The sequence below is a fragment of the Acartia tonsa genome, chromosome 2 (genome assembly GCF_053477335.1).
Source record: "Acartia tonsa isolate MP-2025a chromosome 2, ASM5347733v1, whole genome shotgun sequence".
NCBI lineage: Eukaryota > Metazoa > Arthropoda > Copepoda > Calanoida > Acartiidae > Acartia > Acartia tonsa.
This window is the reverse complement of record NC_137261.1, coordinates 54,683,695-54,708,284: the sequence shown is the minus strand read 5'-3', so window position 1 is coordinate 54,708,284 and position 24,590 is coordinate 54,683,695. Positions and strand designations below refer to the sequence as shown.

At 31.6% G+C, this 24,590-nt stretch overlaps 1 protein-coding gene across 1 annotated transcript; it reads right to left on the bottom strand.

Annotated features, from left to right (window-relative positions):
• Positions 1-3,250: 3,250 nt before the first annotated feature.
• Positions 3,251-10,308, bottom strand: LOC145312620 (uncharacterized). The gene is made up of 6 exons (XM_080151880.1): positions 10,236-10,308; positions 9,519-9,792; positions 8,872-9,027; positions 6,624-6,711; positions 5,711-5,835; positions 3,251-3,417 (listed from the first exon to the last, which is right to left on the bottom strand). Exons 1-6 carry the CDS (start codon positions 10,306-10,308, stop codon positions 3,372-3,374), a joined length of 762 nt encoding a protein of 253 aa, XP_080008006.1. The 3' UTR covers positions 3,251-3,371.
• Between the last annotated feature and the right edge of the window lie 14,282 nt (positions 10,309-24,590).

Genomic DNA, 24,590 nt, shown 5'->3' with positions numbered 1-24,590 from the left:
GCACCCCATTTCATAAAAAGATATTGATAAAACTTGGTGAAAATATGTAGAATATAAAATTAATTAATCCCTAAAAATTTCAGCTCTTTATCTTGAAAAGGAGTTGAGAAAATCACGAAAACCTAAAAATCTAGGAATCGATCTAGCACCCAAAATAACAAACAGACGGAAAAAACAATGTATATATTAGATGGGCATATATAGTGGGAATCTTCACTAAAAAATTCAGCTGTCTATCTTGAATAGGAGTCGAGAAAATCACGTTTCCCCCAATTCATTAATTACGGACAGACGGACGGACAGACGGACAGACGGACGAACAGACAGATGGACGGACATTGTGAATTATAGAGTAGCCTCGCTACTAAAAACCGGCATGTTTTACTGCAATAAAACTTATTTTCTTTGGACAAAGTGTTTCCATGGTTAACCTACCTACCCACAAAATTGTCTAAAACTAGCCCTGAAAAAATATTAAAGCTTTTTAGAGCCCTACTCTTAACATTATTAAACAATTACCAATAACAATTCTTTCAGTCCACACGATTTTCATGTTCACTAATACAGTGAAACTCGTAGTGGGCAAATTAATTATATCCACCCCCCTACACTCTATCCCTTCCCCTCCTAGTGGATGAACGAGCTGACCAATAAATTAGTTTCATGTTATCAACCTATATTGACTAAAATTCCCCCCTCCCTGTTATAATATCCATGTATTATATTCTATATTCATTCTATGAGATATTTTATAGTTAAAATGTCGTCTTTTATCTGCAATTTATTTCTTAATTGGCGGATTTTCCACTATGACTACTTACTAAAAGCTTTGCAGCTAGATTCCTCTGAGTTTGTTTTAACTTTATATTTGATGATACTTAGATTTTCTTGATACTCAGTTTAGATGAGGGATAAGACTAATGGATGTAGAGTTTTGGTTTTTCTATTTTCTCCATTGTCCCCTTTCTCTACATTTCTCTGATGTGATAAAAGTACCCAAAGTGTTTGTAAAACTTTGGGTACCAGAATGACTGATTTACTAATAGATGCTAGATACAAAGCCTCTAGTCTAATATAATAAACAGTAATAATAAAACAAGGATGACAACATCCATAAGTAGCGAAGCTTAAAACTTATGGATGGACAATGACATACGGAAAAAATGATACATAGACTAGTTTAATACAAATAAAAAATTAAAATAAAATGAAAACGAAACCTTTTAAGATTTATAATGTTTGAACAAAAATTGAACTTATTCAATCCTTTATTTAAGCCGTCTATCTTGAATAGGAGTTGAGAAAACAATGAAAAATCAAAAATATAGGAATCGATCTAGCACCCCAATTAATTGACATATATTAATGAAACTTGGTGAAAATATGAAGAATGTGAACTTATTTAATCCCTGAAAATTTCAGGCGTCTATATTGAAAATGAACCGAGAAAATCACGTTTTCACAAAAAACGTTTCAGATGGACATACGGAAGGACAGACGTACATTTCAAATTATAGGGTAGCTTCGCTACTAAATATGGTTAGTTTAACAACCATAACTTTATTTGTTATCTATTTTGATACAGTCATTTGGATAAGAGCTCGTATATTAAATGAAAGCAGAGACATGCAGTTTAGAACATAAAAAGCAAGAAAACAAGGATGACAACATCCATAAAAGCGAAGCTCTGAAACGATATGACAGACGAACATTAACTTTTGTTGATTGTCAGAACTGAATATACAAAATATGAAAATGTATGGTTTGACAAAATTATACGTAAATTTGTTGCAAAACTTCTTAAATACAGAATTCTGTTTAAGGACATACTGACATTTTTAATACTTGATTATAGAGATGCTTCGCTCATAATATCGTACCTTATTGTAATAGGAATCAGTAATCAAAAAATCTGATCAATAGGATGATTTTATCACATAAAAAATTGTTGTTAAAAAAGTAAAAAAATCAACATGTTTAAAATGGACGTACGGACATTTTGGTAACGATTATAGAGTTGCTATGCTTTCTAAATCGTACTTAACTACAAATCACCATGCAAAGTTTGAAATCGATAGGACAATTCTAACATGCCTAAATTAACGAATAAAAGCTAACTATCTCGGATGGACGGACGTACGGACGGACGGACGTACGGACCGACCCTAATTATAGAAAAGCTTCGTCTCCAAAGTTTTATATACAAGTTCTCTCGTTTGTTGGCATTAGGGACTATGATCAAATTCTTGTATAAACTAGAAATGAACCAACTTTTCCACTAATAATAATCTTTATAATAAAGTAACAGGATGTGTGTTTGTCTGTGTGTTTGTGTGTCTGTACCGAAGGATCTCGCTAACCGCTGAACCTATCGGGTTCTTCTTAACAGGGTAGCTTCTCATAGGTCCCGGGAAGGTTTAAAACGATTTTGGGGGAGGGTATTACCGCCCTCCCAAGAGAAATCACGAAAAAATCGAAAATTCTATAAATGTTTGAGACACTTGAACTCAACATAAAGGGGTACCGTAGAGAAAAATATTTAAAGTGCCACTAGAGGCTTCTAGTAGGTTTTAAATATAGAAGTAGTAATTTTGTTACAAAAGTATTTGTATCAAATACTAAAAGAGGATATAATAACAGAGATTCAGTTAACTTGAAACTGGGCTAAAACCTGCTCCTACTACCCTTTATCCTGTCAATTTTCTAGAAAACAAGTCCATATCACTAAAATGGGAGGGGGGAAATTACTCGTAATTTTATTTGGGTCAGCAAGTATGTAATGGTTTTAGGATGGGGGGGGGGGGGGGGAGGGGATACTTGGAAATTTACACACCGTGTGGTGGTACTGGTATCAGAGTAAATTAGGACATCAAAGTCTTGGATCTTAATAGATAAGACAATGGTCGATAAATAGATGCGCATTCCCAATTTTGATAAAAAATATTTTTTCCTTAGATCAAAATTATTAATTGAAAAGTTTAGAACAAACCAATCAAGCCTAAGATAAAGTGATCGTAAAATTTTGAGTACCAATATAATTTACAGTCTAATGTCCCCTCCCTACCGGCATGAAAATACTTTTTTTTTATATAAAAATGCACTTTCATTATGAACCTTTGTTTCAGGAGAAAAAAATTTTTAATCCTCTTAAAAACTTAATTTTGTGTCTAAATTTATTTTGTTTAACAGACTATACTATTTGATTTTTATGATTATTCTTTTTGTTATTCAAAAAAAAGTAAATATATGTATATTTATAATTTTATTTACAAAAAAGTAAATATAAGTATAAGTATATAGAGATAGATATATATAAAATAATATGATAATACTGATAGTTTTTCAAAATTTTCATTGATTTCCATTTTCATTTAGAATTCTTTTCTGTAATTGGTTTGTCTTCTTTCTTTCATTCGTCTGAAATAAAAATAAAAAAATTTAAAAAATGGTAAATTTTTGTATATTTTGTACAGAGATTTGGCAGAATTTCTTATTTGAAGTAAAAAATCTGCAAGTTCCTCCTCCTGCTTGATTAGATATATACAAAGCAAATTTGTAATGTTTTAAAAAGCGAAGCTTTTCTATAATTAGGGTCTGTCCGTCCGTACGTCCGTCCGAGATATATAGCTTTTATTCGTTAATTTAGACATGTTAGAATTGTCCTATCGATTTCAAGCTTTATATGATGATTCCTGAAGTAGTTAGGTACGATTTAGAAAGCGTAGCAACTCTATAATTAATAAAAGAATGTCCGTACGTCTATTTTAAACATGTTGATTTTTCTACTTTTTTAACAACAATTTTTTATGTGATCTAATTATTCGTTTGATCTGATTTTTGGTATATTGATTCCTGGGACAACAAAGAACAACATTATAAGCGAAGCAACTCTTTAATCAAGTCCTAAAAATGTAAGTATGTCCATAAACATTATCCTGTATCAAGCAATTTTTCAACAAACTTACTTATAATTTTGCTTCGACTCTTATACTTTTATATTCTGATTATTCAGTTCATACACTATACAAGTGTTAATGTCCGTATGTCCTACCGTTTCAGTGCTTCGCTTTTATGGATGTTGTCATCCTTGTTTTATTGTAATTAATAATAATTCTTGTGGTCAGAATCTTTAAAACGGAGACGGGGTAAATTATTTGTGTACTGCTTGCCAAGAATGGTGTTACCAAAGGATTTAACATATTTGAATGTATGTATACACAATGGATATAGAATATACGTGGATATTATGACAGGGAAAAATTGTAGTCAATTTAGGTTGCTAACATGGAGAACATTTATTGCTCAGCTCATTCAAAAGGAGGGGAGGGGATGGGGTACAGGGAATGGATCGTTATTTTAGCCAGCCACGAGATCCACTTTGAAAGAGTACATGACAATCAGGAGTAAGATCCAATTAATAATAAATCCATTGTACACACATACATTCTACATATGCAATCTTTTGGAAAAACTTTTAAAATTTTAAAAATTCAATAAAAAGTTTGATGGAATGGTCTTAGATTCAACAACTTCCACATTTTTGCTTAAAAGTTGGAGATTTGTGGACAATACCTGCCTTTTTAGGAATTAAGAAATATTAAAGAAATAATAGAAATTTTTCAAAAAGTGTTATTTTTGTTGTTATTTTAAAAATTTAATTTATTTTCTCGTATTCATTCGAATCCGGTGGATAGGAACCGGTTCTCATCAAAACGAAAAAACTATGTCTAGCATCGTATTATAAACCGCTTTCTACGAATATAGAAATGTACAATCATAAGATTAAAACCATTTTTAGCCCGTGCTTTCGGCACCTCGGGGCTAAAAAAACTGGTTTTAATCTAATAAGTGTACATTCTATATCCGCGGAAAGTGGTTTATGATACGATGAAAGAAATAACTATTCTCGTATTCATTCGAATCCGGTGGATAGGAACCGGTTCTCATCCATACGAAAAAACCATGTCTAGCATCGTATTACATTCAGCTTTCTACATATATAGAAATGTACAATCATAAGATTAAAACCAGTTTTTTTAGCCGGTGCCTTCGGCACCTCGGGGCTAAAAAAACTAGTTTTAATCTCATAAGTGTACATTCTATATCCGCGGAAAGCCGTTTATAATACGATGCGAGAAATAACTATTAAAAATTGTAAAAAGACTAATTGTAGAAAAATAAAGTTAATATAACTATTTCCCCTCACAGAGTTTATTTGATGTTTTTATTGTAAAGTTAGAATAAATAAGCTTAATTTCTTACTTTAGATTATCCTGTACTTTAAATCTATTTTGAAATTATAAAATCTGTATCAAGGCTGTAATTTAACTGCTAATATGTTTATTTCAAAACAGTTTTTTTACTCACAAATTGATATATTAAAAAAAATTAAACCAGATACCATCTCTTTACTTTCTTTTAATATAAATAATATTGTCTGGGATATCTAAACTCTATAGGACCCTATTTGAATAATGTTGGTGTTTATTATGCAAATTATGGAGATAGGGAACTCTTAATGGTGTATATGAAAATGACGTCATCCAATACAAATGACCAATGATAGGCCACTATACAGACTAAATTACCAATGGCAGGCCAGTATTCATTTAAATTGACCAATGGTAGGCCAGTATGACGTCATTTTTATAGGCTATATGAAAAGCTTCTGGACATAGATCAAAATATTTTTTTGGAAAAACTGCCCTACCTGACAGAGAACCAGATCTGGATAGTTTGTCTGTCGAGGTTGCACTGCTGGACCAGGCGTCTCTTCAGGCCAGCATCTGGATGCCGAGTGTGGATATACACAAACTCCAACATACTTCGGGTCACCTGACAAATTTAAATATTGATTCAACACTCAACAAAGTGTCTCAAAAATCAGCCATGTGACGGCATTAAAATGAGGGAGGTGAGAGGAGAAGTGGGAAAGAAAAGCCCTGAATAAAATGGATAATCCCTCATTTTTATGACGTTACATGGCTGATTTTGAAACTTTGTAAAGTTACATAAAAACTCAATGGTCAATCCCAAATTGATATTTTTATGTTCATAGTTGGTTATTTGAATTCATTTAAAATTAGATTGTTTTGTGATTTAAAACTTAGATTTCAGACTTTTGTTTGTACAAGAAAAATGGCAATATTCCTCTCAAAGTTCCTGGCGGGCACAGAACCCCTTCTCCTTCCCTTTTGAAATAAATTTAAAATAAATGGGGGTGGGGGGGGGGTTCGTGTATTTTACGTTGGGTTAGGTTAGGTTTTATTGTGTAGAAGGTAGCCCCGCATAGTTAGAGTGATGTATGAAAACTATACACTTCTTTAATAAAAATTTAAAATAAGATGTAAGAGTAGGGTGTTCTTTGCTCGCTAGGCACTTTGAGCGAAAAGATTGTTTTGATTTAAATAAAAGAATAGTTATACTTTCATCGTATTATAAACGGCTTTCCGTGGATATAGAATTTACAATTACACAGGCTAAAAAACTGGTTTTAATCTTATAATTGTACATTTTTATATTCGTAGAAAACTGGATATAATACGATGCTGGACATAGTTTTTTTATGGATGAGAACCGGTTCTTATTTACCGGATTCGAATGAATACGAGAAAATAATTTACCTTGTTCAGTTTTGGTAGTTTTCTGAGTTTGTTTCTGGAACCGTGTCCAATATTTGTGGTACCAACACTGCCAACACAAAACTTTTCCCTGAAAACAAGATAGAGTTTAACTTAAAGTCAAGAAAATAAAACATTATGATAACCGGTTCTACCCCATCCCTTATTATCTTCCCCACTTTCAGATTGAAAGGGTGACGCAAATTTCAGACCCCAGATTTGGCGATTTGAGAAAAATTTATCTTTATATTATAACGAATTAGATAATCTAGCAAGCATCGCTTTTATCTTATAGAGAAAAATAGTAAATCAAACGGCGAAAACTGAGATCTGAAATTTGCGTCACCCATACAATATGACGCAAAACGCATGACCGCTACGACCGTGGCATTATTTTAAACCCAATCAAAAACAAAATTTAATCTTTAAAATTCTTTTCATTTCCTGGATATTGAACACCTACATACTTTTATATAATAGATTTTATAAATTTTTATAGTACAAATTTTACTATGAGAGCATAAAAACACATTATACAGAGGTTTCTAGTGGTAATTATTTGTAAATTAGGGCCTAATCTACATCATGTTTAGAACAAAATTTAAAAAAATTAATTTTACTTTTGTGTACAATTAAATATAATAACCAATTGACTGCTTATGCTGTTAGGTGTATAAATTTTTCCCCATAAACCTATCTGTTATGTCTATTGTATCACTTAATACCTTCTAAAATAGTTTTTACTCCCCGTTAAAGGACATTTATTTGTGTATGTATAAATAAATGTCTAGCCTTGGTGGATACACATAGAATTTACAAGAATGAAATATCAATGTATTCACTAATAACACTTTAGACGCTAAAATCCTTAAAATTGCTTTTAGAAGAATGTTGAGATCTTAAAAAACCCTCATTCCCTAAACCTTATTTTCTTGATAAAATAACCAAAAACAGCCATCCTATTATATAAAGTAGTAAGGTTTTTTTTGTCAGTAGCTTAAGATTTCGATAACTATTGAATATAATCTTCTTATGATTGAAATTCTAAGTAGGGGTTTAAGCAATTCAATTATATTTTTTAAGGTTACAAATTATTTTAATAGACATTTAAATTTAATGTACATTCAATTTGTTTCATACTAAAAAGAAATGTTCCATCTAGTATTTTATTTCATTTCAAAATGATTGTACTTTTATACCTCTTTTATATTTCTAAATGGACAGGACACTTTTCAATTTATCTATTACATTCATTTTTCATTCTTTTTCTATTTTTTCCCATTCTATTTAAGTATTTTTAATAATAAAGTTAAACAAACACAATGTTTAATGATAATGCTTTCTATTGTTGTTTAAATTAAAATTCAATTTTAACGTACTTTTATTCTTTTGCTTTTAGAAACTTTTTTTTTAGTAAAATAGCAATACTGGCTTGCTTTATGTTGATTAAGTTGGACTGGAAAAAGTACCTATAAAGTATTTTTTTTTATCTTCAACCCTTTTTTTTTTTTGAAAAATATGTCTTTTAATCTACTGGATTTAAATCCTTGGCAGCCCTGTTCTATTACTTATATGGTACCTAATTACCTATCCCTGTAACCGTGATTAATGTAAGAAAATGGCTGGTTGACAAAGAATTACCTATCCATGTGACCGTGATTAATGTAAGAAAATGGCTGGTTGACAAAGAATTACCTATCCCTGTAACCGTGATTAATGTAAGAAAATGGCTGGTTGACAAAATTACCTATCCCTGTAACCGTGATTACTGTAAGAAAATGGCTGGTTGACAAAAGAAGTAATTGAAACTTAAATGCCTCTTAACTCCCGGAGAATAAATTATTTCTCCAAAATCCTAAATGTATATATCATTTCATTCAATTTCTGTTTAAACAGAAAAGTGTATTGTCAATGAATTCTGCCTTTTAGGATATTATTAATGACCTACTACAGCTCTAAACATTGAAACAATGAAATTAGAATGTTTTGTAATTGTAATTTTTTCCCAGTTTGGCTTCGAAACTGATTCATATCCGTTGGATTAGAACCAGTTCCCAGATATACTGAAAAATCATGTATAACATTGTATTAAAGACAATTTTCCACGAGCATGAAAATAGAAATAATAATATTAAAACCAGTTTTTTTTAACCTAGACCTTCGATTATTCATTTTATTATCCACGTAAAGCTGTCTATAATACGAAGGGATATATAACTATTACATGTTATTTTTTTAACAATTGTTTTACCTGGGTTTTCCAGAAAGCTCTGGATTATTCAACTTGATATTCTCCTCCTCGCTGTGACTTATCCTTAGTAGATGAGAAGGTCCAGGTATGATGAGGGTCTCCAGGTTCATGGCACTTCTGGAGCTTTCTTTTTCGGTGTCAGGTTCAGATCCTCCACTATTAATATAAAAGTTGTTATAAAAGAAAGTAAAATAATGTAGAGGAGTTCTGAGAGCTTGAGCTTTATAAAATTTCTATATTCTATTCAAGGGTCTTAAGGAATAAGATAATGGACGATAAATTAACATTAATTCATAATTATAATGAGCAAATTTACCCTTCTTTCGCATAAAATTATTAGTTGTAAAGTTTAGGCCCTGCTAATGTGAAGAACAAGATTTTAAAAATTCCTTAAACTTTTTTAGCAAACAATTGTTTTTGCCTAGAAAAAGGTAAATTTGTCTTTGCTAAGAAGCTAGTAAAAGTGGCGGCACGGATAATGACGTCAAAAAAATTAACCAATGAGAGGCCACTATAATTTTTACTATTGGTCAATTACATCGTATACTGGTCTCTCATTGGTTAATTTTTTGACGTCATAATCTGTGCCGCCTCTTTTACTAGCTTCCTTTGTTAATATCAAATAACTTTTTAAAAAAGATGCTTACTTATAGTTAAAAGATCTTGTTGTGGTTATGTTGTGTTCTTGTTGAGATATTTGACTGCTAGTCCTGTAGCCGCTACTCTCACTACCCAAGTCAAGAGATTCTTCATTCCTCCCCTCCTCACCCAGTCTATCATCCATATCAAAAGATTCTTCATTCCTCTCCTCACCCACTCTATCATTGATAGCCATGCTCATAAGGCTGGATGTATCTTTGTGTTTCAGAGTCTCAGTGTCTGTTTCAACAACGTTTTCTTCGCCATTAGACTGGTTTCTTTCTAAAATGATAAAACATATATATAATGCAATTAAATATTTTACTTAAAACTTATCCTAATATATAAAGTAGAAAGCTTATTTTTGTCTGTAGAGAAGGATCTCGCTAACCACTGAACCGATATGGTTATCCTTTATAGGGAAGCTTCTTATAGGTCCTGAGATGGTTTTAGAATACTAAGTTTTCATAGATAAGACTAGTTATGGTTTTAGGCTATTTTTCTTCTCTTTTATGTCCCTTGGCTTCGAATAAAGAGCCCCTAGATGCTAGGGCTTAGCCGCTAATTCATTATATAAAGTAGTAGATTTTTTTGTCTGAAGCCTAAGATATAAATAACTACTGAATCTTGGGATGGTTTTAAGCTTTTTTTCTACCCCTTCTCTGTCCTTTAGAGTCCCTATATATCTTAAAATAGGGTAAAATAATAGTTGTAAAAATTCTTACCGTGTTTGTAAAACTGCATGAATTTAAAAACATTTTCGTTCACTAACTTGAAAGGATCGTACTCAAAAGACATATTAAGCTAACACAAGTGTATAATACAGGCCTGATAATACAGAACTAAATTAAATAATTAATCTGCAGCCCACACAGACACAACTATGAAGGTAGTGAGACTAATATGAGAGATAAGAATAAATTCTAATTCTAATGTCTCAGACACTTAACTTGATTATTTGTTTACTCTAAAATGTTACGCCAGAAATTTATTTTAATCAATAGTCTAATTTTCATATACTTAGCATTTCTTAATTTTGGATGTGTCCGTCCGTCCATCTGTCTAACGGGTAGCTTTTTTAGCGAACGTTTAAATATGCGATTCCTGTAACAATTAGGTTAATGTAAGTGCAGTAACTTTAAAATTAGTAATTTTCAAAGAGTCACTTCGTCAATAATATTATAAATATGTTATTTATGATGATGATGACTTGGACGTTTCAGCAAAAAGTTGTAAGCATCTCTATGATGCTATATAAAAAACTACCGACAATATTTAAAGTTATTGATATTATATTTGTCGATTTTTTTGAACTTCGCTTTCATTGATGATTTTTATCTTTTTTTTCTTAAAATATTTAACTGTATGACTTTTTTTGTACTGGTAATTATTTTAGTAGCGATGCTACTCTATAATTCAAATGTCCGTCCGTCTGTCAGAGACAGAAATGAGGAAACGTGATTTTCAATCAATTAAGGTGCTAGATCGATTCCTACATTATTAAGTTTTAATGATTTTCTAAACTCCTCTTCAAGATAGACAGCTGAAATTTTCAGGGATTGTAAACTATTATCAAGTTTTATTGAGATTTGCCTATTGGTTCGGGTGCTAGTGCTAGTGATTTTCTTTATACAAAGTTTCATTAAGATTTGTTTATTGGTTGAGGTGCTAGATCGATTCCTAGATTTTCACGTTATAAATCTTACAAGGTTGGTGATTTTTTTAGTTAAAGTTTTTTTTTATGAATCTGCTCTATAGTACATTTTTCCGAATATCCATCCATAATGTTTGGGCTTCGCTACTTATTGATGTTATCATCCTTGTTTATTAGCAAATACCTCAAAGTGATATTGCAATAAGGAAAATTATTGTTGAGTTGAAGTATAAAATATTTTAGCTTTTCCAGGGCCCACTTTACATTTGTATTGACAGGGAAGACATAGATAAGTATCCTATAGTAGAAAGTTGTGTGTGTGTATTAAGATCTCTAAACTGATGAACTGAACTCTATTTTTCAGATAAGTTTCGTAATATTTAGGGATCTATCGGGATTAGACAATGGCCAATAAATTTATTCAAATTTCTTATGATGATACACAAAATTACCCTTTCTGTAGATTATAATTAGTGGTTGAATTGTTTGGACACTCAACTTAGTCCCCAAAGTCTAACAAATAATAAAACGTTATTGTAAAACTTATGGGATTAGTGTTATAATTAGCCCAATGTCGCCTCGATCAAGTCAGGTTTGAGGCTGTTTTGCTTGGGGATTGCGACACTCTTTCTAATCTAAGATATATGGTCAGCTATGGTATTTTTCAGAGCCAACCAGCCAAAGTGATTAATTCAGCCGTTTTTGAGATCTTATAGGACATATTAATACATGCAAGCAAAAATCAGTTATACTTTAGTAAACAGGATAAGAATACATTTCTATAACTTTTGTGTGTAGGACAAATATTACACCATTATGTACTTTGTCTAAACCATAAGGTCTAGATAACAGATCTATAGTATAGATGTATATACAGATAACTACCTCCCTTTCTTTTCAATGAACTTTTTCATCTGCTTCTAAGTTATTTTCTGCTACTTGGCTGTGTTAATATAAGTAACACCATTGGTTGATTTTCAATGTTCCTATAGAAAGGTTGCACAAGGTTGATGCAATGGGGAGATACAGTTATTTAACTCTGTCTCCTTCTAGTGTTTTACTCTAATGTCTAGATTTCCTTCTTACAAATTTGAAACTGTTTACTTTGCTTTTACAAAATATGGAATATTGATATCATACACTGTTTGAGGTTACTAAATATAAAAATTATATATCATTATAATTTTGTAATTTTATCACCAATATACAACCAAATAATCCATATTAAGCAAAGTGTCATTTTTTGGCCTTGTGCTTAACCTGATTTTTTAAAAATTTATATTTATTTGACTTATATAAAAGTAAAAAGATCTCTGTATATGTCTGTTTATAACTCTTTTGGGGTAGGGTAACACCACCCTCCCAACAGAAATCACAAAAAATAAAAACAGGGGCGTAGCCGTTATTAAAGACATAGAATGTTTCCTGAAAGTAATGATAATGACACAACTACCTTGGCTAAGAAAATAATTTACAATTCATATTAATAACAGGCAATACAAGCCAATTTCAATATTAGGAAGTAGTATACTTACCCTGAAGATCGCATATATTTTTTACCGTATTTTAAAGCTTCAATTCAATCATAAATTTCTCCTTAAAATATCTTGGATAATAGATTTATTAAAGAATTAGATCTTAACAAACTTAGTCCAGATGTCCAAAAATTGCTTTTCTAGGCTTCAAAATTTAGGCCATTTGCCTAACTTAGTAGCAACCTGAACATTTGTTGCCCTTATAAGAAAGAGCTAGGCTTAAGTTTGATACTTTGAGATATGGAAAGTGTTATTTGTTATGTCATAAAAATATATCTAAATCTATCTCTTTTTTAGTGGTTTCCTTTACCATTTCTTCTCTAACCATTCCCTGTTAAACATATTTTGCATGACGTCATACATGACACTTTCTGTATCTCCATGAAAGTGTCAAATTATAGCTCAGTTTCTTTTTATAAAGGCAAAAAATGCTCTGGCTGCTGCTAAGTTGGGCAAATGGCCTAAATTTTGTAAGTCTAGATAATGCCTTAGCTAACCTGCAACTGTGGCTCAACACATAGCGCATCCGCTCATTGTCAGGAAGGTGATAGGTTCAAATCTCCGACCAACACTGCATCATAACTAAAGACGTTAAAAATGGTTTCTACCGCTGTTATGTCACATGCGCGAACATAAATAGTTGGAGTAGGGGGAACTCGTTACCATGTACAGTTGGGACTTCACAGACAAAGGTCGTGCATCACAGAGAGTTGGTTGTCTGTTGGATGTTACTTAACCTAATATCCTTAGGTGTTCTCCTGGATTCCTGGACCAGGACCTGGACAGTACATCAAGTCGATAAGGTCCTGGACTGCAATCCCGCCCGTACTAGGTAATTGAAGGTAATGCCTTAGCCAATAAATTCAATAATATACAATTTTGAACTTCTAGACTCAGTTTGTTAAGTCTAATATTGGGTAATTCAAATGACTCTTAATAAACCTATTATCCAAGATATTAAAAGAAGAAACTTACAATTTAAGCTTAAAACAAATTTCAAAACAAATTCTTGGGACAATTGAAAATGTAGCGTGCTTGTTTATGAATCAGACACATTTCAGACTTTTATGTAGACAATTGAACATTATCTCAGCTTCGAGTCTTATCTCTAAATTGGCTGGACGGACTTGCGTTTTATTTACAACATTCAGACAATCTTTTCTTACACGCAAAGTGTATTCTAGAAGATTTAAAGAATATGTGCATATTAATTGAACTTTATCTCTACAGAAACGTTTCCAATATAATTCAGGCATATCAATTTATTTAAGAGTAAAATAAACATTTAATTATGTTACTAAATAAATAAGTCGTTTGATATGCAAATACGATCTAATTAAAAACTTATCCTTATTAAGCAATAACCTTTCTTTACTTTTAAAAGTTTTAATGAGCTTTATGTTACATTTAACAAAAAAAACATAAATTTGTTTCCAGTATGGCTTTGAAACCGATTAATATCCGCTGGATTACAACCGGTTCTAAATCATGTAATGAATCGTATTACAGACAATTTCCAAAATATTTTAAAATCCTTGGAAATCTGTCTACAATGAAGATGCGATAAATAACTATTAACTATCTATTTCTTTAGTTAAATAAAATAAGTATTTATGTAAATCAATAATGTCTTGATAATCTAATTTCAGAAAATTATATTATTTTACAATTTATGAATATTATTATTCTTGTTTGAAAATTAAGATTATTGGAAAGCTGAATATTCAATATTATTAGTGTTTTTATTCAAAGTCTCAAGTCTGGATTAGGCACATATTATATTTACTAAGAATAATAATTTATCGCATTGAATTATAGACAGCTTTTCGCGGATATTAATATAAAAATGAACAAGATTAGAACTGTTTTTTAACCTCGAGGGGCCAAAGGCCCCAGCTAACAAAACTGGTATAATTTAAGGATTCTAAAAATATTCTTGAAAAATCGTCTTTAATACGGTGCTATACATGATTTTGAATATGGCCGAGAACTGAGCTGGATCTTTAAATGTGTGGCCGTTGCCGTAGCCGTGGCCATAGTCGTGGCCGTAGTCTTTTCACAACTGATTTTCTCGGCTGCAGTAAAAGATAAAGGGCTGAAACTTCTTGTCACCATTCCCATCAACAAGGAGCATAATTAAGTATGAAACATTCATACCGGTCGGACTGCTTTTAAGCAGCTTTTTAGCCGCTTTTACTTTTTACAACATATTTTCTCGGCTCCTTCAAAAGATATACGGCTGAAACTTCTTGACAATATTCCCTTTATTATGCACCATAATTAGGTATAAAAAAGGTGATACGTTCGAATCTCGGCTCAACACCGCGTCATAACTAAAGACGTAAAAATGGTTCGTACAGCTACTATGTCAGGTGCGCGACATTAATAGTTAGAGTAGGGGGAATGCCTTGGCCCAAAACAGGCGCAACTCATTACCATAAACAGTTAGGACTTCTCAGACAAAGGTCGTGCAATCAAAGGGTTGGCTGTCTGATCGGTGTTACTTAACCTAATACCCCGGTCGTTTGGACAGAAAAGGAGACATTTGGCTCACCTTGGTTATCCTGGGTTGTTGGACCATGGCGTTTCATGTCATGGACAGCATCTCCGCCCGTATGAGGTAATTGACGAGGTATGTATAAAATATCTATGGTAGTCTGCTTTTCTTTTTACAACATTCAAATACATAACCTTATTTTTAAGGTTTCGTGATTTTACGTTTTGCATATTCTTTCTCATTCTTTTCTTTGTTATGATAACAGATTTTCTGCTCTATAACTCACTTTGACCATTTGTCTATTTCACAATAGATTTTGTGCTTCGCTACTTATGGATGTTAATCCTTGTTTTTGTCATAACTTGGAAAACACATAAACTTACCACTGTCGAGTGTGTTATTCAAACATTTGTATTTTAAAGGACTTATTTACTCAGCAGCTATGTAAGATATGCGTCTGATTTTTTTTGTAAAAAGATTAATCTCTTTTTTTATATACTACTCTTAGCCGTATATTAAAGCATAAAATATAAGTTTAACAATGTACTGAGGTGAATTCTTAAAAAAACTTTTGCTCCCACTAAAATCAGTTTGCCCCACTAAATTTTTAGTTTGCCTCACTGATTTTAGTGGAGCAAAAGTTTTTTAAGAATTCACCTCTGGTCTGCCGTAGTTAAATATATAAAGAGTAAATAGGTAGTGTTGTAAAAACAGGGTTCGGTTTACCATTCAATTAAGTTTTTATGAACAAGCAAAGTTTGTTCTTGAAGTAGTTTTTTAAAAGCAAAGCTTTGTATAATTAGGGTTTGCCAGTCCGTCAGCCCGTCAGTTCTGTTTATGTTTTGCTAATTTAATACAAATCTATAGTTTAAATCGATAACTTTCACTTAACATCTTTTTAAATTAGGGTCCAAAGAAAGAAAATGGCTGTCAGAAAAGCATTGAGATAACAAAGGAAACAGGAAGGTAGGGGAATTGAGCTGTTTATTACACTATCCCCAAAAATTTTATAATAAAGGTTTCTTATTAGTTGACTTAACAACTTTGTGGACTTTTGTTAAAGTTTGATGGATTGGTTAATTAAGTTGAGTGTTCAATTGTAATCTACAGAACTGGTAATTTTGTGTATCATCAATGTGAATGTAAATCATTATATTGGCCATAGTCTTATCCCTTTAGATCCTTGCTAAGAAATTGTATTTATGAATCTTGAAATGAATGACAATTTAGCCTTATTATCGCGAGCTGAAAATATTTTATCAAAAGACTTTGTAAAGGTTAAAATGTCTATAAAGAAATTCCTTTTAAAAAAGTGATATCGATAATTGAAAGCACTAAAAATATTGAAATAGTAAGATGTTTAAAATAAGGTTCCTTTATCCCAGAAAAAAATCAATGGGGGTAGAGGGAGGGGGGAGAATACTCCTTTAGAAAAAGACAGAAGAGCTGGATCTTTAAATCATTTCAATGGTGCGCAAAATCGGGGTGCGCTGAATTTCAGCCAATCACAGCGCGGTGTTTTGTAAAATGCTATGCTCTCATTGGTGGAAAGTTGGCTCACCCCGATTTAGCGCACCATTGAAATGATTTAAAGATCCAGCTCAGGAAACAATTCCTTTTTGTTTGTTTCTGGTGTAGATAAGGATAAAATACATAGACACAATTTACAAGGACAGACAGGACCTCCCATTTTCAATTTAAAACATAAGACTTTGGATAAGAAAGATTATTTATCTCAATTATAATAAACTCCTCTAGAGGCGTCTAGGAGAACTTACGATGATATGGGCGGTGTTCAATTTGAACCTAGTAATAGTGTCTAACTTTTTTATCTTTGTGACGTAACAAAAATCGAAGGATGAAAAGGGAGGTGGGAAAGGAAACCCCTAAAAAAGAGATGGATTTTTGTTACGTCACAAAGATAAAAAGTTATACATTATTACTAGGTTCGTTCAATTTAAGTTTTAAAAATAAAATAGAAACATTTTCATAGGGAGTTTGTGGTTTTTTTTTCGTGGGGGGCGATTTCTCTTGGAAAGGTTAATGTGGTACCAACCACCCCATAAGTTTTAGATCGTCCTATAGAAGCTGCAATTTAAAGGAGAACCTTATCGGTTTGGTGGTTTTGTAGAAAAAGACAGATATAGAGACATACCATGTCCATCATTGAATGTTATTCTCATAATGATACTAATCCCTATCCTGGTGTGTAAGTTGGAATAGACAGACATATATAAATCCCCGGCAAAGAAGATAAAGTATAGAATAGAATCCAGGTAGAAGATTCTGCCTGGCTAGCCTGAAATAAAATTGGAACTTTTGAAAGCCCTAAATGGCTACAAGGCTTGTAGTAAAATCACATGATTTCAGATATTATCGAGAAATGATATGAAAAATAAATGCCTTTTTTAATAGTATACTAAAAGCCATACAGCCAATCGTCCAGCCATATTTGTCCTATTCACAATGGACTAAAACCTTATAGTATGAGCAAAACTTTAAACAAAAATTCATTTCAACATGAATTTAGTAAAAAAAATGACTTTAAAAATATTTGGTTAAGAAATAATGATCAAGGCATTTGTATTAGGGTTGCGCATGAATTTGTTTACAAAAAATCCTTAGCAGTTAATTTTTAATTCTTTCAAGGTCTGAGAGTAAAAGATGTTTATATCCAATTATATATTTTTAAGTATTTTAATTTCAATTATTATCATAAATTATTTTATTAATTGTTGAGTTATACGCAAGTTACGTATACATTTCGTAATCGAGTGATTACGCAAGTTGCGTAATAAAGTACATTGACAGTGGTAAAATGTAAACAATATTATATAAACATAAATTTAATTTCTATGCAGTAGAGACATAAAGTTAGAGGAAAAATCTAATACTTTTCGATATATTTTCATTAAAAAGATATTATTTCAGTTTTGTCCCAACTTGACATGTGTACCATTAAAGTTTCATATTATGTTTTTATTGCGCAAGCGCAACTTTTCTTCAATATTCCCTAAAATATTTGAGGTTTTCATTTCTATTCCTCCTTATTCTAAGATCCCCGGGTTAAATTCTACATCATTAAGGCAAGATAACCTTTTTTTTCAAGGTAAATGGATAACAACCAGTAATACAGGGGTAAGACAATCAAAGATAAATTGACATTTTGTTCAATTTTTAAGGAAGGTATTCCTGTTTTATGTTTAGTATTGTCCGTCTATAATGTTTTTGGTCTCCGATTTCCCTTTACTCCTCCGTCACTTCTCTCCCCTTTCCCATCTCTTCTCCTTTTCGTTTTTTTATCTTCCCATCCTCAACACTGACTCCTATAAACATTTTTTAAAAGTGAGAAGTTATTTATAAATATCAAGGGTGTGCAAATTCTTTTGTGCGACTTGTGTTAAAAGAAGAAAAATACTTCTCATACCGTTAGAACTGTTATATACTCTAGTTTTTGGAAATATAAAAATTAGGCAGCTACGTGGTAAAATGTCCCAACTGAGTAAAACTTAAAAGGTCTGCATTTTTTTGCACACTCTTTATTTACATATGTATATTGAAATGTGAATACAATTTTTTGAAAATCATACTTCAGCATATGAAATCATAAATTAAAACTGAATTACAAACAAACCCCATTGAGTAAAATGCATTTTATTTTTTTTTCATTAAATATTAAAAAAAAATATTCTAAAACATGTAAATAGTACATGCAAAACATATATTGATAATATAAGTAAAGTTAAGCGTCGTTTTAACACACCTTGTGGTATACTGATAACCCCCCTCACCCTTATTTTTAAATTAATTGAAAACAAGTATGACAATTGACAACATCCATAAAAGCGAAGCTCTGAAATGGAAGGACAAACGAACATTAACACTTGTAGAGTGTCAGAAACGAATGAAGAATGAGATGAATAGGATAATTCTAACATACAAAAATTTATTGTCAAAAAAGTAATAAATCAGCTTGTTTTAAACGAACGTACGGATTTCAGTTAGAAATTATAGAGTTGCTGCGCTTTCTAAGTCGTACCTAACTGTTACAGAAATCAGCATACAAAGTTTGAAATTGATAGGACAATTCTAACCTGTTTAAATTAACGAAAAGAGCTAACTGTAACGGAGAGGTGGTTGTTCTTTCTTATTACTTTAGGTTGTCAGGTTAATAAGATATTTCCCTCCCTACCAGTATATTCAACTTATTTTTAATATAAGCGAGGGAAGGGTTATCTGTGTTCCACAGGCACTTTTGTGGAAAGCACCAAACATGCTAAACATATGTAAGCAATTATTATATAAATTTACAGTTTCTTTGTTACCTATTTGAGATGTAATTATCAGTTCATGGCAGCCGCTTATTTTAAGTGTGGTATATAGATGTATATACAGACATCTACCTCCCATTCTTTTTTGAAGACCTCCTTTGTCTGCTTCTAGATTATTTTCTGCTACTTGGCTGTGTTAATATAAGTGACACCATTGGTTAATTTTTAATGACCCAATGGTTGCTCAAGTTGGTTGCGATTTAACCCTTTCCCCTTCTAGTGTTTTACTCTAATGGTACAGTTTCGGATACATGATTTGTCAAAAATTTGGCGGTAAAAATGAAGACTGTGGTACTTTTTTTTAATGAAATGTCAAAAAAGAATGTTTTGATGGATGCTGATACTAATATAAGGCCGCGAAGTACTAAACACGCGGCCGAATTTAGCCGCGGCTGTGGATGCCACGATAATAATGACGATGCTGTAATGATGATTCCGTTAATCTTTTTGAGGAGTTAATATAAAACATGTGTAGAGGATATAATTATTCAACACCAATTTATGTATTTGTTTTAGATAAACGGAAAGGTATTGGAACGCTGGAAAGTAACAAGTGCGACGTCTTAAAAAAAATACGTCTAAAAAAAAGGATTGGAGGAGAAGTGGGAAAGGAAACCTCTAAAAAAGATATGGATTTAAAAGTATTTTTATGACGTCACACATGACATTTTTCAGCGCGGCGCTTCGAAGGTAATCTGTATAAAGAATTTCCTTTGATAAGAGTAATGGGAACTCTCTATGTGTGTATGTCTGTCTATAGCAAAGGATCTTGCTAACCACTGAACCAATATGGTTCTCCTTTACAATGTAGCCTCGCATAGGTCCTGAAAATGGAGGGTACAACCCTCCCAAGCAATAGCGTCCCTAGAAAATAGATATCCCTCCCAAAAATTTTATTTACTTTTTCTTGGGGGGTATACCTTTGCCCAAACCCACTTCAAATTACCAAACATGCCTCTAGAGCCCCAACCGCAAGTAATTAAGTGTCTTAAATTTTCAGTCAATTTGCCTATTCCAACAAAACCTGGTTCAGATACCTGTAATTATTGCGTCTTTATATTCAGTACATACTACTTTATTTAAGGATCTAAAGGGATAAGACAATGGCCGATAAATTTATTTACATTCCCAATTATGATATACAAAATTACCCCTTCTCTAGATTTAACTAAATAAACTTAATAAACTATCCAATGCAAATTTAGTAAAAGTCTCCAAAGTTGAAAAGCCTACGAATAGGAAAACGTTATTATAAAGCTTTGGGGACTATTGTAATAAACAGCCATTGTCCCCTCTCTCTCTGACTTTTTTTTAGAAAGGTCTAGTATGAAGCTATTCATAAAGTTATTACTACACCTTACCTTACCACTAACACTTCATTATATCAACAGATCTATAGTAAATATATATATATACAGATTACTACCTCCCTCCCTTTTTAGTCTGCGATGGGGAGGTACAGTTATTTAGCAATTTCTCCCTCTAGTTTTTTACTCTTTAATATTATAACTAGCATAAAAAGGCCTTAAACTCATGCAAAAAACACAAGTTCTTAAAATATACTATAAATCATAAATGAAAATTAGTATGTTTTTTTTACATAGATAAATTCATATCTGTTTAGATTTTCACCTTTATTTAGGTCAGATAAGATTTATGATAAGAGAAGATGTATCATTTGTGATTAATTATACTATACACAATTAAGATAATCGTATAAAAAATTGCGTTTTAGATCATATTTGTTAGATAAAATATATACATGCATAATATATAAAAAGATTTTATGCCTTAAATACACATTCAATGGTATGTATATTAAGAGATATAAGTTTTCCGGAATTTTAATGTAGGGAGTAGATTTGAAATCTGCATCAAATTTTAAGGATTTTTTTTATAAAATTCGTTTTTGTAAAATTCTTTATCTAAAAGCGAAAATACATTTTAAGTTAATTAATTTTGACCAATAGGATAGGTGGATTTTAAACTACCTGCGCTCTAATTGGTTGGATGATATACGACATCCAATCAGAGCGCAGATTTTTTAAATCCACCAATCACAGATGCCAAAATTAATTAACTTAATTTGTATTTCCGCTTTTAGATAAAGAATTATACAAAAAAAGAATTTATAAAAAATCCTTAAAATTTGATGCAGATTTCAAATCTACTCCCTACATTACAATTCCGAAAAACTTATATCTCTTAATGTATATGTTCATTTAGATCTTGCAATCAGCTTGGCTATTGCTTAACAACTAATAGATAATGTAAATTCAGGGTAAACCAACAAGCAAAATAAATCTAAAATAATACTTGGGGGGCAGATTTGAAGGTATTCAATTCTACTATTTGTTGACCCCCCAACGACAGCTAAAAATCACGTATAGGTTTCGTGTTTTTTTGGAATTAATTTCGTTGCTGGTGTAAACTGATATAAATCATATGTATAAAATATATCAATAAAATAAAATAAAATTAAATATGTTAATCTTTTAAGGTTTAAAATTATTAGGTTTATTTACTGTGCCCAGGGGCGTCCAAGCTTTTTTTTTGGGGGGTTAAAATTTTTTTAAGGTGGTGTTAATTTGTTTGAAGCGCGCCGCCAATTTTTTTACCCCTCCCAAAATTTGTAAAATTTGCTTGGGGGGGGGGGTAATTACCTCCCCTGAAATCTGTTGGCAGGGGTAAATTTTGTTTACCCCCCCAAAAAAAATTCACCCCCGGGATAAAATGTTTGGGGGGGGTAATTTAAATTTTATTAGATATTTAGTATTAAAAATACGCGCGAAGCGCGCAAAAATTTTTTTGTTAGAGATTTTTTATTTTAGGGGGGTATAGTTTTTTTTTGGGGGGGGGGGTAAATACCCCCTCCTAAATGGTTGAGGATGCCTACGGCACCCCCAGGTTAGGGGTTATTTTAAATGGGCGGGTAAAATGAAAATTTTTTGGGGGGGGAGGTAATCGCCACTTTACCCCCCCCCCCCCTTGGACGTCTGTGCCTACTCGTAACTTATCTAGCCAAGGAACGTCCAGAAGGGTGATCATCCCCCCCTCTTCCCAACAATCATTCAGAATTTTTGTCACTTGACACTCAAAATGTAGGTTTTTACCCCCAAAAACATTTAGGGTGATCATTTACTAATTACTCCCCCTTTCATTTTCAACCTCTAAGTAAACATTTATGTTTTGTTTTTAGCCCTATATTTACTACCTTTCTCCCTACAAACATAGATCTCCTAGATGCTACAGGCGGAGCCGCAGGTATTTTTAATTTTAAGATAATTTTAAATGAGTGAAAGTTAAATCTATGAATTTTGTGTAACCTTCAAACATTTTTAATTCTTTTAATAATGTAACAGGAGAAGACATGGATCAAGAACACTTTTATCCATAACAGGTTATTTATCAGACTTTTTAAATTATCTTTTGTACAAAGTAGAACGCTTTCTGTCTGTCAAAAGTGCTTTAAAATTTCTCTGATCTTCGGACCTATTTGTTTAGGCTTTAAAGAGGCTAGGACTAGATAAATTTTAAGAAAAGAAAAAAATATAATATATTTTGGTCTAATATAATTCTTAGCGCACATGTCATAGGAAAGGTTTTTTTGTCTATCTTTCTACTATAACTCAAAATTTAGTATATTTTTTTTCTCTAAAGAACGTGTCCTAACTTTTGTGATTTTGTTTTAACCCATTCGTGACGAGCTCCCAAAGTTCAAAGTTTTGATTCACCGGGCTTCAACAAAATAGATTTTTTTTCAATAATTACTCAACAGTAATTCAAAAAGTAAGGTGTCAAATTAAAGTTCTTAAAATTTTTGTTCATAAAGACAATTTTCTTCTTTTTTCATTGCGTTTTAGTACCTTAAACTTATTTATTCTAAAAAAAACTTAAATTTCTTCAAAAATAAGAGGTCTTAAAAAAAACCGATTGCATATCTAAATTATATGGATCATTTTCATCTACTACTTACTAAAAACACCAACTAGCTATTTAAAAAAAATAACAAAAGTTAGGACATGTTCTTTCCCATTTTTTAAAGTCTTTACACAGTTACTCTCAGCACAGCAAACAGTCACTGTGAATACTCTGCACTAATCCTAAAACCTAAGCATAAATGAATACGCTTTGCATGTTAAAATAATAACTATAGACATTTAACATAACATAATTGCAATTAACACCTGTATGATCGTAGTAATCCTTGAAAACAGCTATTTTTTTTGGAGGATTTTTTTTTTCTGCAGGTTTTGATTAATAGTAATTAATTTGCTTACTTTTATCCTATGTTATTTCGGAATATAGGTTTACTTATCCCCAAATTAGGTATACACATCGAAGCTTTTTACACAATTTGGTCTTTGTCTATGACGTCATTATTTATAGGAACTATAAAGAGCTTCTCCATATTTATTAAATATGTAAACGTTAAAAAGTAAAACTATTGCTCAAAAAATAATATAAATATTTGATTTTAGCATAAAGGTATGGACACTTACTATAAATCGATAAAATATGAAACAGTTAGTTGTAACTATTCTACGTATTCCTTTACGCAGCAAGTCTTAATAGAATTACTATCAATAGTATTCAGTATTCAGTAGTAAAAGTGATCTTAATAGTTCATCATGTTTGTGGAATTGAAAATAAAGTTTTTAAAAGCGAAACTTTTCTATAATTAGGGTCGGTCCGTCCGTACGTCCGTCCGAGAAAGATAGCTTTTATTCGTTAATTTAGGCATGTTAGAATTGTCCTATCAATTTCAAACTTTGCATGATGATTCCTCTAGTAGTTAGGTACGATTTAGAAAGCGTATCAACTCTATAATCATTACCAGAATGTCCGTACGTCCATTTTAAGCAGTTGATTTTTCTACTTTTTTAACAACAAATTTGATTCCTGGGACAACAAAGAACGATATTATAAGCGAAGCAACTCTATAATCAAGTCCTAAGAATGTAAGTATGTCCATAAACGTTATCCTATATCAAGCAGTTTTTCAACAATTTTACTTACAAATTTTCTTCGACTATCATACTTTCATATTCTGATTATTCAGT